At 41.7% G+C, this 14,541-nt stretch overlaps 1 protein-coding gene across 10 annotated transcripts in view; it reads left to right on the forward strand.

Moving 5' to 3' along the window:
• Nucleotides 1-14,541, forward strand: part of RASAL2 (RAS protein activator like 2) — a 295,807-nt gene that overhangs the window by 166,714 nt on the left and 114,552 nt on the right. Inside the window, exon 1 of one of the 10 annotated variants that reach the window (XM_075131488.1) lies at nucleotides 8,147-8,200. The exons of the other annotated variants lie outside the window; for them this stretch is intronic. Coding sequence (XP_074987589.1) covers nucleotides 8,188-8,200 — 13 coding nt within the window. The 5' untranslated portion in view covers nucleotides 8,147-8,187. Of the gene's footprint in view, nucleotides 1-8,146; nucleotides 8,201-14,541 lie in introns of those variants that run through there. 10 annotated transcript variants of the gene reach the window in all.

The following is a 14,541-nucleotide window of genomic DNA, read 5'->3' on the forward strand; positions in this document are numbered from 1 at the left end:
AGGCTCTAAGAACAAGCCATGGCTTTGCATGGCATTTCTGAACAAGTGGGTGAATGCTAAGTTTGAATAATTCTATACAGAGAAAATGCTGTTATTTCCCAGGCCGTGGGCTGTCAGGAATGTTGTGGGAAGAAGAGGCTCCACATTGTGTCATGATAACTGAGAATCATGGGTTGGGAGGCATCCTGACCAGTACATTCATGGGGTTATGGATTAGATATAAGCAACAAAGCCACATTAGAGTGTGTATCAGTGCTTTGACAACTGCCCAAGGAAATGCACCAGTAAGCAAATGCTGCACCTCCTGACATGACACGTTGTTTTTCACAGTATATTTTAAAAAGTAGAAGATCGCTTAGTCCATTAAAAATATACCAGACGCCTACTAGTCAGAGATATATATTAAAGAAGAAAAGGAGTACTTGTGGCACCTTAGAGACTAACCAATTTATTTGAGCATGAGCTTTCGTGAGCTACAGCTCACTTCATCAGATGCATACCGTGGAAACTGTAGCAGACTTTATATATACACAGAGAATATGAAACAATACCTCCTCCCACCCCACTGTCCTGCTAGTAATAGCTTATCTAAAGTGATCATCAGGTGGGCCATTTCCAGCACAAATCCAGGTTTTCTCACCCTCCACCCCCCCACACAAATTCACTCTCCTGCTGGTGCTAGCCCATCCAAAGTGACAACTCTTTACATAATCAAGTCGGGCTATTTCCTGCACAAATCCAGGTTTTCTCACATCCCCCCCACCCCCATACACACACAAACTCACTCTCAGCCATGCGGAACGCAATGCCATCCACAGCGTCAGAAACAACTTTGACATCATAATCAAAAAGGCTGACAAAGGAGGTGCTGTTGTCATCATGAATAGGTCGGAATATGAACAAGAGGCTGCTCGGCAGCTCTCCAACACGAGTTTCTACAAGCCATTACCCTATGATCCCACTGAGAGTTACCAAAAGCAACTACAGCATTTGCTCAAGAAACTTCCTGAAAAAGCAAAAGATCAAATCCGCACACACACACCCCTGGAACCCCAACCTGGGATATTCTATCTACTACCCAAGATCCATAAACCTGGAAATCCTGGGCGCCCCATCATCTCAGGCATTGGCACCCTGACAGCAGGATTGTCTGGCTATGTAGACTCCCTCCTCAGGCCCTACGCTACCAGCACTCCCAGCTACCTTCGAGACACCACTGACTTCCTGAGGAAACTTCAATCCATCGGTGATCTTCCTGATAACACCATGCTGGCTACTATGGATGTAGAAGCCCTCTACACCAACATTCCACACAAAGATGGACTACAAGCCGTCAAGAACACTATCCCCAATAATGTCACGGCTAACCTGGTGGCTGAACTTTGTGACTTTGTCCTTACCCATAACTATTTCACATTTGGGGACAATGTATACCTTCAGATCAGCGGCACTGCTATGGGTACCCGCATGGCCCCACAGTATGCCAACATTTTTATGGCTGATTTAGAACAACGCTTCCTCAGCTCTCATCCCCTAAAGCCCCTACTCTACTTGCGCTATATTGATGACATCTTCATCATCTGGACCCATGGAAAAGAAGCCCTTGAGGAATTCCACCATGATTTCAACAATTTCCATCCCACCACCAACCTCAGCCTGGTCCAGTCCACACAAGAGATCCACTTCCTGGACACTACAGTGCTAATAAACAATGGCCACATAAACACCACCCTATACCGGAAACCTACTGACCGCTATTCCTACCTGCATGCCTCCAGCTTTCACCCTGACCACACCACACGATCCATCGTCTACAGCCAAGCTCTGCGATACAACCGCATTTGCTCCAACCCCTCAGACAGAGACAAACACCTACAAGATCTCTGTCAAGCTTTCTTACAACTACAATACCCACCTGCAGAAGTAAAGAAACAGATTGATAGAGCCAGAAGAGTTCCCAGAAGTTACCTACTACAGGACAGGCCTAACAAAGAAAATAACAGAACGCCACTAGCGGTCACCTTCAGCCCCCAACTAAAACCCCTCCAACGCATTATTAAGGATCTACAACCTATCCTAAAGGATGACCCAACACTCTCACAAGTCTTGGGAGACAGGCCAGTCCTTGCCTACAGACAGCCCTGCAACCTGAAGCAAATACTCACCAACAACCACATACCACACAACAGAACCACTAACCCAGGAACTTATCCTTGCAACAAAGCCCGTTGCCAATTGTGCCCACATATCTATTCAGGGGACACCATCACAGGGCCTAATAACATCAGCCTCACTATCAGAGGCTCGTTCACCTGCACATCCACCAATGTGATATATGCCATCATGTGCCAGCAATGCCCCTCTGCCATGTACATTGGTCAAACTGGACAGTCTCTACGTAAAAGAATAAATGGACATGTCAAGGTTCCTCCCCCACTCTGAACTCTAGGGTACAGATGTGGGGACCTGCATGAAAAAACCCCCTAAGCTTATCTTTACCAGCTTAGGTCAAAACTTCCCCAAGGTACAAAATATTACACCCGTTATCCTTGGAATGGCCGCTACCACCACCAAACTAATACTGGTTACTGGGGAAGAGCTGTTTGGACGCGTCTTTCCCCCCAAAATACTTCCCCAAAACCTTGCACCCCACTTCCTGGACAAGGTTTGGTAAAAAGCCTCACCAATTTGCCTAGGTGACTACAGACCCAGACCCTTGGATCTTAAGAACAATGAACAATCCTCCCAACACTTGCACCCCCCCCTCTCCTGGGAAATGTTGGATAAAAAGCCTCACCAATTTGCATAGGTGACCACAGACCCAAACCCTTGGATCTGAGAACAATGAAAAAGCATTCAGTTTTTTAAAAGAAGACTTTTAATAAAAAATAGCAGTAAATAGAAATAAAGAAATCCCCCCTGTAAAATCAGGATGGTAGATATCTTACAGGGTAATTAGATTCAAAACATAGAGAACCCCTCTAGGCAAAACCTTAAGTTACAAAAAAAAGTACACAGACAGAAATAGTTATTCTATTCAGCACAATTCTTTTCTCAGCCATTTAAAGAAATCATAATCTAACACATACCTAGCTAGATTACTTACTAAAAGTTCTAAGACTCCATTCCTGTTCTGTCTCTGGCAAGAGCAGCATACAGACAGACACAGACCCTTTGTCCCTCTCCCTCCTCCCAGCTTTTGAAAGTATCTTGTCTCCTCATTGGTCATTTTGGTCAGGTGCCAGCGAGGTTACCTTTAGCTTCTTAACCCTTTACAGGTGAGAGGAGCTTTCCCCTGGCCAGGAGGGATTTCAAAGGGGTTTACCCTTCCCTTTATATTTATGACAGGACACAAATCAGATGTCAAGAATTATAACATTCATAAACAAGTCGGAGAACACTTCAATCTCTCTGGTCACGCAATCACAGACATGAAGGTCGCTATCTTAAAACAAAAAAACTTCAAATCCAGACTCCAGCGAGAAACTGCTGAATTGGAATTCATTTGCAAATTGGATACTATTAATTTAGGCTTAAATAGAGACTGGGAGTGGCTAAGTCATTATGCAAGGTAGCCTGTTTTCTCTTGTTTTTTTCTACCCACTCCCCCCCAGATGTTCTGGTTTAACTTTAAACTTGGAGAGTGGTCAGTTTAGATGAGCTATTACTAGCAGGAGAGTGAGTTTGTGTGTGTATGGGGGTGGGGGGGATGTGAGAAAACCTGGATTTGTGCAGGAAATAGCCCGACTTGATTATGTAAAGAGTTGTCACTTTGGATGGGCTAGCACCAGCAGGAGAGTGAATTTGTGTGGGGGGGTGGAGGGTGAGAAAACCTGGATTTGTGCTGGAAATGGCCCACCTGATGATCACTTTAGATAAGCTATTACTAGCAGGACAGTGGGGTGGGAGGAGGTATTGTTTCATATTCTCTGTGTATATATAAAGTCTGCTACAGTTTCCACGGTATGCATCTGATGAAGTGAGCTGTAGCTCACGAAAGCTCATGCTCAAATAAATTGGTTAGTCTCTAAGGTGCCACAAGTACTCCTTTTCTTTTTGCGAATACAGACTAACACGGCTGTTACTCTGAAACCTGTTATTAAAGAAGAGTTTGTCTGCTCCTCTAGAAAAACTGATAGGCAACACCCTGATGTTAAACCTAGTCTTCCTGCTACCATAGGCTCCTGGGAAGGGGGAGAGAGCTGGAGTTACTGCCTATGATCGTATGACTTACGATCATATTTGAAACTTCATTTTTCATATATCTCTGGCTAGTAGGTGGGTGTTAAATTTGAAGCTCCAAGCCCTCTAGCTGTTTGAGAAGAGGAAGATCTTTTTTAATTTCTTCTCCCCTATCTGGAGTCTTCTGAAGGCTGCATGTGAGAAGGGTTTCTGCTACTCCTCTACCCTTCTCCCTGTGCCTTCTGAATGCTGTGATGGGAGGAGGTCTCTGTTGCACTCTCCCTGCATTTGTTCCCCTGTGAATAGCTCCAGTGCCTTTTCTCTGCTGCTGCTGCTCATGGCTCTCAAGCAACACAAAATTGACAGTTCTTGACAATTTCATTTGCTGCCTTCATGGTTCCGAATAGAAGCTATGAAACTGTCCACGGTGTTAGTGACGTCACTGCCACTGATTTGGGAAAGTTTTGAGCAGCAGCAGAGGCACTGAAGCTGTTAGTGTGTGGACCTAGGCAGACAACCCTCTGTTCAAATTTGGAACGTTACTTTCACAATCATAAAGAGTACAACTTTAACTGAATCCATTGAAAGCCTGTATTCTCCAGAAATTGTTAGTGCTCCCAAAGTTGCTAAGGAACGCTGGCTGCCTGTGAGTGGAAAAGTGGATTTCTCAAGCTCTGTCATAGAAAGAGAAATCAGAATTCTTTGAAACAGAAGGGGTCACTTTCAATAACTGGCTTTAGCAATAGCTGTGATAGAAAAATGAGTGGAAGCACTAAAGTGATAGCAGATGGGCTGGTAGCACTTAAATACCTATTTTTGGATGCCTCTTTTTTCTGAGTGTGCCTGCATACAAAAACAGCATTAAATAAAGTGCATCTTTAAGGGAAGTTTGGGGGCAATTCAAGGCACTATCCTGCAGAAGGCTAGGTTGGTGCCTAATGATGTCAGGTTTTTTCCTCCACATTTTAGAGGTCCCGACATTCTCTGGGAGATGGGGCATAATGGGAATTTCAACAAAAAGGCAAAACCCAATGCCATAGTTCAAATTCACATAGGTTACACCATCAATCACTGGGTTGTTTTTGTGTAAATGTCAGATGCCTTCATGATCCTTGGATGAGAGCGAGCTTGTTACAAGGACTTTGCAGATTGCATTTCAAGTTCCTGCAAAAGACTGCTTGGATACCACATTTGCTCCCTCTTCCCCTAAGCACTCTCCCTGCTTGTACATCAGCCACCACTTATGGTTCCTTTCCTGCTCTGCCGGATGTCAGCCTTGAGAAGGCTTTTAGATTATGGCACAATGGGAGAGGGCTGTCAATCTATTAAATATCTTAAAGTTAAATAGAAAAGAAATCTGTTTGAGACAGCGCTTAGCAATTTCACTGTGGATGTTTAAAGAAATATTTTGACTTGTATAGGGAACTTAATATACTGTGCTTCTCCAGTCTTTGAAACAAGATTTACTCTTCTTTTTTATATTTGGCTTAAATTCAATCTTAGTAGTATACTTTATTCTTTCCATTTTCTCTCACTGGAATTGGGTAGAATTTTAGAACACTCCAAGTAGCTGTGTATAGTTTGACATTTTTTAATCCCTCCTCCAGTCCAGCCATCCTCACTACATACTTTGGGGGTCTATTTCCATTAAGTAGAATCAGACAGTTCCTTTGGCATTTCAAGAATCTAAATTTCTTCATGGCAGGTATAGCAGTATCGTGGCTGATAAAGCCAGTTCTCTGACAACTCATCAGATCCCTAGAAAACACTTCCATTTACAAAACAGCCAAGCCATGGTCTCAGGGGTATTAACCAATTTTCACAACTGGAACTGGAGTGTAAGCCCTCTGTTTCTAACCAGGCTGAGATGGAGGATTCCTGAATGATGTAAAGCAAGAATTGGAAATGTAACTGGATGAGACTTTAAAAGCCAATGTCCTGTCTACATAAATACTAAAATTCTGATGGCTCTTTAAAGAAGAACATGGATTTATCCCCGTGCTCTAGGCTTTATTGTTCCCTTCTTGCTGTTGTACAATGTTGTATGCACCAGTTGTTGTCTGCTGCTCTCCACTCCAGACATAGCTGCATTTCTTTCATGCTGAAGATACAGTTTGTAAAGTGTTTTTGGATCCTTCAACATAAAACATGCTATGTCATTATCAAACTGTTCATTTCAGTGTGGACAAGTGTGGAGAGAGAGAGAGGGAGATTACTGTTAGTTGACAAATTGCTTTTCTAAGGAATCCTATTATACTGAGATTGTCCTGTCCTTCCACTTCCCCAGTAGTTAAGTATTTCTAGAACCAGGTCAACTCAATCTCTGTATTGGTGGGCTTGTTTACTTTTTTTATACCATTGTTAGTGTTGTCTTTTTTTTTTTTTTTTTTAACCTAAAGGCCTGTACTAGCCTGAACCTAGTTCTTGGTTTCTGTGTGTGGTAGTTGGCTTTAATTTTTTACTTAATTTTAAAGGTGGGGACAGTAGTATTTTTCATTTCACAATGAGTTTGTCTGAACACACCATCAGCACGTTTTTCTCCCAAGAACTATCCTGTGGCTTTCATACATATTTTTCATGTGAGCCTTAGCGGGGGGTGGGGTCATCAAAGCTTCTATTCCTACTGGGAAAAAATTGCCAGGGCGTGGGGGTTGTTGCATAAAAGGAGAAAGAACAGACGCTTATCTGAAACAGAAGTAACACAGAGAAAAGGAAGAGGTATGTCACTAAGGAGAGAGGAATTAAAAAGGAAGAAGAGATCATGTTACAAACAAATGAACAAAACAGGAAAAACTTTGAACAAACTACAGAAGGTGGGAAAGAGCATGTGATCTGTTTACTATCAGCTGTTCATTAAATGGTAGCAATAGGCTAAGCAAGTTTGTGTTTCTCTCTCTTCTATTCTCTTCTGCTCTGGTGCCCAGACTGGTGGCAGGTGGGATCTGCTGGGAATCAAACTGGATTTTTAAATTGATCAAACTTGACATGCTGTCCTCAGCAGTGGCATTCTAATGTGTTAAAGGTATCATGCCAGCAGCAGGGACTGGAATGTGTGTTTTCCCCTTGCTTTCTCTGCATGTTAAAGAGCAGCTTTCATTCTCTGTTCTAGGGTAATGCTGCTGTACCTAGAAATCAAACTCTCTGCAATTTTAAAATAAACAAAAAAGATAGCAAGGAGAGATCTTTTATTTCAAACTTCACTATTGCTCTTTCAAAAGCCAGAAATCACACCCTGAGTAAAAAGCAATCCCAGTTCAGGCTCCAAGGAGATAAAATGTGCATTGTTTGTTTGAGGAAAATTGTCCAGGCTTGTTGGGAGTTGTATATTTTTCTGAGATGTAGAGGTAGTAGTATCTTTAAATATAAAATACAATTTTATGAGACTGACACTTAAAGTGGCAGCAGGTGAACTCTTTGCTCCCCTGGCTGATTTGGGTTTGTACTTTCTTGGTGTCAATCTAGTTTTTAATAGTTTGGACATTCTGTGATAGTCTCTTAAGTCAGCACTTCTTAGTTTTTATATAATTGATTTTAGACGTATAGATTTTTGAGACAGCTGCTTGAAACAAGTGGCTTTCATTAGTTTAATACATCTGTTATTTAACAGCAGACCTCTTTCCGCCCCCTTGGCCCCCCCCGGGCCCTGTGTGCTCATTGTCACTCTCACTCCACCACCACCACCCCCCCCCCTGCATCCCCCATGGGACAGGAAAATGAATTGTCTAACTGTCCCTGGTAGATTATGTTAGCTGTTAACAGGGGAGACTGCACCTGCCCGAATGCTGCAAGAGAAGGAAAGCAAGTGAAGGGCAGCTATTGTTTAACTGAAGCCAAGGAATTGGTAAACGGGCTTGGGTTTGACTGGCTTTGGCTCTGGCTTTTCTGCATTCCAAACTGTCTGAGGCAGAGAAAATAGAGAGTGAGCGGGGAGTATGCACAGAGCGTTCTGACTTTCTGGCTGTCATGCTGTCAGGATTATGGTAGAGGCACTAGGAGCATCACAGAATGCAGTTCACAGGTAAGATCCCTCATGATATTAACCACACGAGTCTGGAAACAGATCTCTGCTGTATTCCACTGAGGTTTAACTGGATGATAGGAGAATGGGTATTGTGTTAGAAATGTAACTATGAATGTAGTTAAGAACTAAAGCCTTGCTTTTCAGCCTTTCCTTGGTTCCTACTGTATACATACTTTTTGCATTACTTTATCAGTGTTGTACACAGCCGATATTTTCCCCAGAGATGTTCACATGTGTTTCATCTGGCAGGATGAATGCACAAGGGAGAGGGCAACGTGGCTATCTTTCTGCTCACCAGTGCAGACACCAAGGGCAGTAATATCCCTCTGATACCCCATGTGGGAGAAGAGAAGTCAAGAACTAGGACTTTTACATAACTAGTTTTAATGTTTAAAATAGTTGCTTGCTATGTGAATTCTTAGATTAAAGGGAAAAAAAACCCAACTCCTCTCTAAAAGCCCTTACGTAATGAGGATAACTCAGGAAGAGCAACCTTCCAAGGAAAATTAGATTTATGGATAAGGGCAAATGTGCCTTACTTTCTTTTTAAGAACACATTGAGTGACATTCTTAATGTGCTAGTAGCATCTGGCATTATATGTTGGAGTCCATATAAAATTTTGCAAACCTGTCTTCCTGTTCACTCAGAAGAGATGATAAATCAAAGGTATTCAGGAAACCCCACAGGTGGTCCATACAAGCAAGAGGCTTTTTCAAAAGAGTAAATTTTCCTACTGCTGTTTTGCTTTTCTGGCAACCTGTGTTTTAAAATATATTGTCATAAGATAGTAAGCTGGAAGCCTTCAGATTTTGTGGTGGTCGATATTTTTAGACATATGCCACTGACTACAAAAATTAGTAAGTATTGTATGAAGCCAAGCACTGAAATCTCGGAATTAAATTTTGACCACCTTGGAGTTGTCTTTTAATGTGTATTGATTAGAGAGCAATCATTCAGTTATTTCCTGCTTAACCCCTTCACCAGAGACAGAACTACTAGTTTGCTCAGGCAGAATAACTTTGCATTGGGTCACCTTTAGCCAGTGTGAAGAAAAATATCCAGCAGCTGCTTGTGATTAGAGAATGAAAACATTCTACATTCATTTTTTCATATAGGTGTGGATTCCTTAAAACAAAACAAAAAATTTCATAACCAGCTAACAGGGGAGGCTTACAGTAGATTTCATACTCACTGCCTAGTTTCTTATGGATGATTACAGGAAGGTGGTTGAAAGGGGAATTTCCAGCCTTTTCCGAGGCCTTTTATCACATCAGTAACCCATTATTATAATTACAAGGAATAGGTTCAGTAGTGCTAGGAGCTCCAGAAGGTGGAGGCAGAGGACATTTGTATCCAGATGTTTTTTGTGCTCCCTAAGTTTAGCTGATGCTCTTTACAATTCTTTTGGAGCTCCCTGGGCAGGGGAGAAGCAGTACAATTCGATTGAAAGAACTGTTCAGGAAAGCTGCTGTCAAAATGATCTGCCTTTAAGTGCAGATGGCTCTTTACAGCGTATGGGGAGGAGTTTGTTTTGTTATCTGGATACAAGAGAAAGAAGGGCTGTCCTGTTGCAATGAGGCTTGACCTGCTCTTTCACATTTTCTAGTACCACAGTAGCTCTTACTATCGGACAACATGCGAGTGCATGAGTTAGAATTTTAATAGCAGCAAAGCCTTGTGCCAAAGTGCAGAAAACAAAAAGTATTACAATAAAACTTAAATCCAAAATTATAAAATATAAAAATACTTAAGTACAGATTTAAAAAGGCATACTCCCGTAATCCACGTATGATCACTATGCTACTTGCCTTTTCCTTATTTTAGCAGCTGACCAAGCAAATAGGGTAACTGCTTGGATTACAGATACACTGTCAGCTCGTAACAAACATTCTGTTTTCTGAGAAGTCAAGAAAAAGGAATCTGGGACAAAAATATGGAAAGCCATTTTGACGTCAAATGGCAATACAAATGACTATGTCATAAATAATGGTGTAGATCTTCCACCTGCCCTAAACCAAATGGACAGAGGCGGTCATGTTTTTTGATGCCAGTTAATTGGCCTTCTAAGTAAGCTGTCTGCACAAATTGTAAACGGAGATCTGTAAAGGCCCTTCTAAGCATGTTGTTAAACGAACTGTCTAGTTGTCTGGCATTGCCCATGAGTCTTTTTAAACAAGGGGGAACCAAAATGATGTATTTGAAGTAGAAACAACTGCCTTATCCAGTTGCTTATTAATATCCTCTATTCTCTACTTGACTAGGGATTTTACATTTTTAAACTTAAATCTAATAATTACCAATTTAAAAAACCTGGAGGATGCAAAGAATTTTGAATATGTTCTAACTAAGGAAATTTGTATGTGAAAGTCCTGCTGAGCTGCACCTCTAAGCACAACCTTGCAAACCCGTGAGTGCATACTATGAATATGGAGCCAAAATTTAATATTACAGAGTTGCATTTTGGACAAGGTGTTAAACTTTCACTTCAGCTAATTACAAGTGCATTTATTGCCATGCAGGAGGGCTGTGGCCTTCAGTGTAATTATCTGGAAGGACATTGTTCTTCTCGTACAGAGCCCCGGCAGGTTTTGCGAGGCACTCCAGCAAATGAAGGGTGGCCTCCATTTCTCATGGTCACAGACAAAGCTGCAAAATCTAGGGCCAGGTCCACCTGTAACTCCAGTCTCTCTGAATAATGAAACTGTAGAAGCAGTCTCTAGCTTTTGCTATTTGGGTTCTATACTTACCAGTTCCTCGAACTCTCCATCAGATGGGCATCGCAGCGTCTGCCATGGGTCATTTTACAATGAATATTGAATCAACATCATCTCAGCACGACAACCAAGTTAAGGATCTATTCGAGCTGTATCCTTTCCATACTGTTGTACAGCTGTGAAACATGGACACTATGCTGCTCAGACTGGTCAAAACTGGAGGCTTTCTACATAAAATGCCAACGTCGTATATGGGGCACAAAGTGGAATGACTTCATTTGTAATGCATATGTTTATGGTCACTCCGGTCTCCAGACGGTCAGGGCCATTGACCGCAGACAGCGTCTTATGCTTTTCGGACATGTCGCAAGAATGCCACAAGACATTCTGGCGAACGCTGTTCTCAGAGTGGCTTGTAACATTCAGGATAAAATTCCACCAACCAGGGGATGGAGGTGGCCCAGAGGCAGACTCCCTATTACATGGGTTCATCAAGTCTGTTCCAATATTGGACACACAGGCCATCAATTCCTTGCAGCTGCACAGGTACGGACCAAATGGAGAGTGATTGCTGCAGCCGACCATTTGGCTCAGCATTGAAGAAGAAGAATTTTGGACAGAATAGAATTCATACCTGTTTTGCATCACTTCTAGTCCTTTGAGATCATTCCATTCCTACAATTCTGCTCCATAGAAGATTCGAGTGCATACCGTAGCCTCAAACACTCTAAGGCTGGTGCAGTTAAGTTGCCCAAATGAGTCCAGATAAAACGTAACACCTTTTGCATTGAATCCGAGTCCTTCTCTTTTGTACCTGAATATGCTTATCCCACAAACCATTTTGTGCGAATCAGATACCCAGGTAGTGGAAAGAGCTGACTTGTTGCATATATTGCCCATCAATCCTCTAGTTATGCAACCTCTGTCTCCAACTAAAGACAGTTACATTAGTTTTGGAATAACTTATTGAAAGGCCTCCCCTTTGACAGTATAAACCAAAAGCATGTAATAAATGCTTCAGTCCCAAAGATGTTTGTGACAGTAGAAACCTATCCTCTGAACATAAGAAGACAGACATAGGGTGGTTCATGATTTTAGGGGGAAAATATTGATCCCCTTTTAATGCAAAAGCAACATCATTAATATAAAAGCTAAAAAGACAAGGGGCTAAAAGATAGCCCTGTTGAACTCCTTTTGTAATTGAGATAGAATCAGTTAGTTAAGGAAAGGTCTAAGTACCACCACTAGGAGCTACGATAATACAAATAATAAGTTTAAGCAAGGGCACTTCCAAAGTGACCCACCTCCCCAGTAGAAATATGCAACTGTGTTGTGGTCAGGTGCATTTCATAAACAGGCCATTTGCAAGTGGCCTTGAGAGAGAGCCCTGTCCCAGAGATCAGTTGGGAATGCATACAGCATGTTGTGTAGTTTTTGTTAGATAATGTACCTGAATTTTCTCAGAGCTTTAATCCTACATGAAAGGCTTTCTGTGATTTTTTAGCTTGCTCTCAAGGTCAATTATGTTATTAGATGCCATAAGCATTCCTTAATAGAGTTAATACTGAGAGGTTTGACACTGTGCCAATGTAGAAGGAAGACATAATGATCCCCTTATAATTTAATGTACTATATACATGGGTCACTGCCTTCCACGAGGCAGAGAAAATGTGTGAAAAGTAAACAAACAAGTGGTGTATCTATAGCTTCTCCTTTCTTCCTGAGCCCTAGCACTTCCCAACATTAAAGGAGGGACAGATTCACTGTTTGCATTTTATAGATCAAGTCAGTAGCCAATAGTGCTGAAATTGTTATTTAAAAACATGGGGCATGTAGTTGCACAAAGCAGGATTTGGGCTTTGTCTTTGGTTGGGGTTTTTTTGGAAAATTTTGTGAATCAGGATTGTATTGTATGAATGATTGGCCTGTTTGGTTACATAGTTGGTCTGTTCTCCTACCCACTAACTACTCTCTGTATCTTTTGTTGGGAGGTCAAAGGACAATCAGTGCTTTAAAAAGCTCGCTTTTTAGGTAACTAATGTCAGCTACCAACTGTTATGGTCAGTCTGAGTGGTGATTCTTTGCCTAGCTTAACAGTGCTGCTTCTTACTCGGTCAATGGAGTTGTTTGTTATGACACACAGATGTGAACACCTGCTCAGCAGAAAGTGAAACAAATCCACCAACCTATTCACTTCACTTGGGTCTCCAAGCAACCATCATAATGCTGCCAGGCATTCAAAATATGAGCCAGGCCCTTAAAAATCATGAGGCTATTTTAAAATATTACATTTTGATTCTTTTAACTAGTCTTCTGGTTTCTGTGTCATTCGGTTGACCTTAAGTCAAGTTTTCAAGCTTTTCTCTACCACAGTGAAGGCTCTGAATGAAAACTGATATTCTATCCATGTTCACTTGATTCTAGGAGCTGAAGCTTCAAGAAAACACCAAGAATTGCAATAGTCACAATAATATTGAGAGTTGACAACACTACTGATCAGAACATGACATTTTTCAGTCAGTTCTAGTATGTTTAAAGTGACTAGGAGTCTCTTAAAACAAAGCACCAAAAATAGTCTCTTGCCCTACACAAGCGTTTGCAGAATTTATCCTCCCAGAGCCTTGTTCTAGTGTATTTTGGGCTCCCCATAAAACATGGGATGGATTCTCCAGGGGAAGTCTCTTTGATTTTTCCGAAATCTCAGTCAGGAGGATTTTGTGAAGTGTATCTACAGAACACTACACCAATCTGCACAGGGATTAAAGTAAGATCTACAAAACAGACATTAGATCTGTAATTTAGTATGGCTCTGGATGCTGAGGAAGAAACCGGAGCAGATCCTGAATACAAAGTTGTCATAAATATAAAGGGAAGGGTAAACCCCTTTGAAATCCCTCCTGGCCAGGGGAAAGCTCCTCTCACCTGTAAAGGGTTAAGAAGCTAAAGGTAACCTTGCTGGCACCTGACCAAAATGACCAATGAGGAGACAAGATACTTTCAAAAGCTGGGAGGAGGGAGACAAACAAAGGGTTTGGGTCTGTCTGTGTGCTGCTCTTGCCAGGGACAGAACAGGAATGGAGTCTTAGAACATTTAGTAAGTAATCTAGCTAGGTATGTGTTAGATTATGGTTTCTTTAAATGGCTGAGAAAAGCATTGTGCTGAATAGAATAACTATTTCTGTCTGTGTATCTTTTTTGTAACTTAAGGTTTTGCCTAGAGGGGTTCTCTATGTTTTTGAATCTAATTACCCTGTAAGATATCTACCATCCTGATTTTACAGGGGGGATTTCTTTATTTCTATTTACTTCTATTTTTTATTAAAAGTCTTCTTGTAAAAACTGAATGCTTTTTCATTGTTCTCAGATCCAAGGGTTTGGGTCTGTGGTCACCTATGCAAATTGGTGAGGCTTTTTATCCAACATTTCCCAGGAAAGGGGGGGTGCAAGTGTTGGGAGGATTGTTCATTGTTCTTAAGATCCAAGGGTCTGGGTCTGTAGTCACCTAGGCAAATTGGTGAGGCTTTTTACCAAACCTTGTCCAGGAAGTGGGGTGCAAGGTTTTGGGAAGTATTTTGGGGGGAAAGACGCGTCCAAACAGCTCTTCCCCAGTAACCAGTATTAGT

The sequence above is a fragment of the Caretta caretta genome, chromosome 8 (genome assembly GCF_965140235.1).
Source record: "Caretta caretta isolate rCarCar2 chromosome 8, rCarCar1.hap1, whole genome shotgun sequence".
NCBI classification, from domain to species: domain Eukaryota; kingdom Metazoa; phylum Chordata; order Testudines; family Cheloniidae; genus Caretta; species Caretta caretta.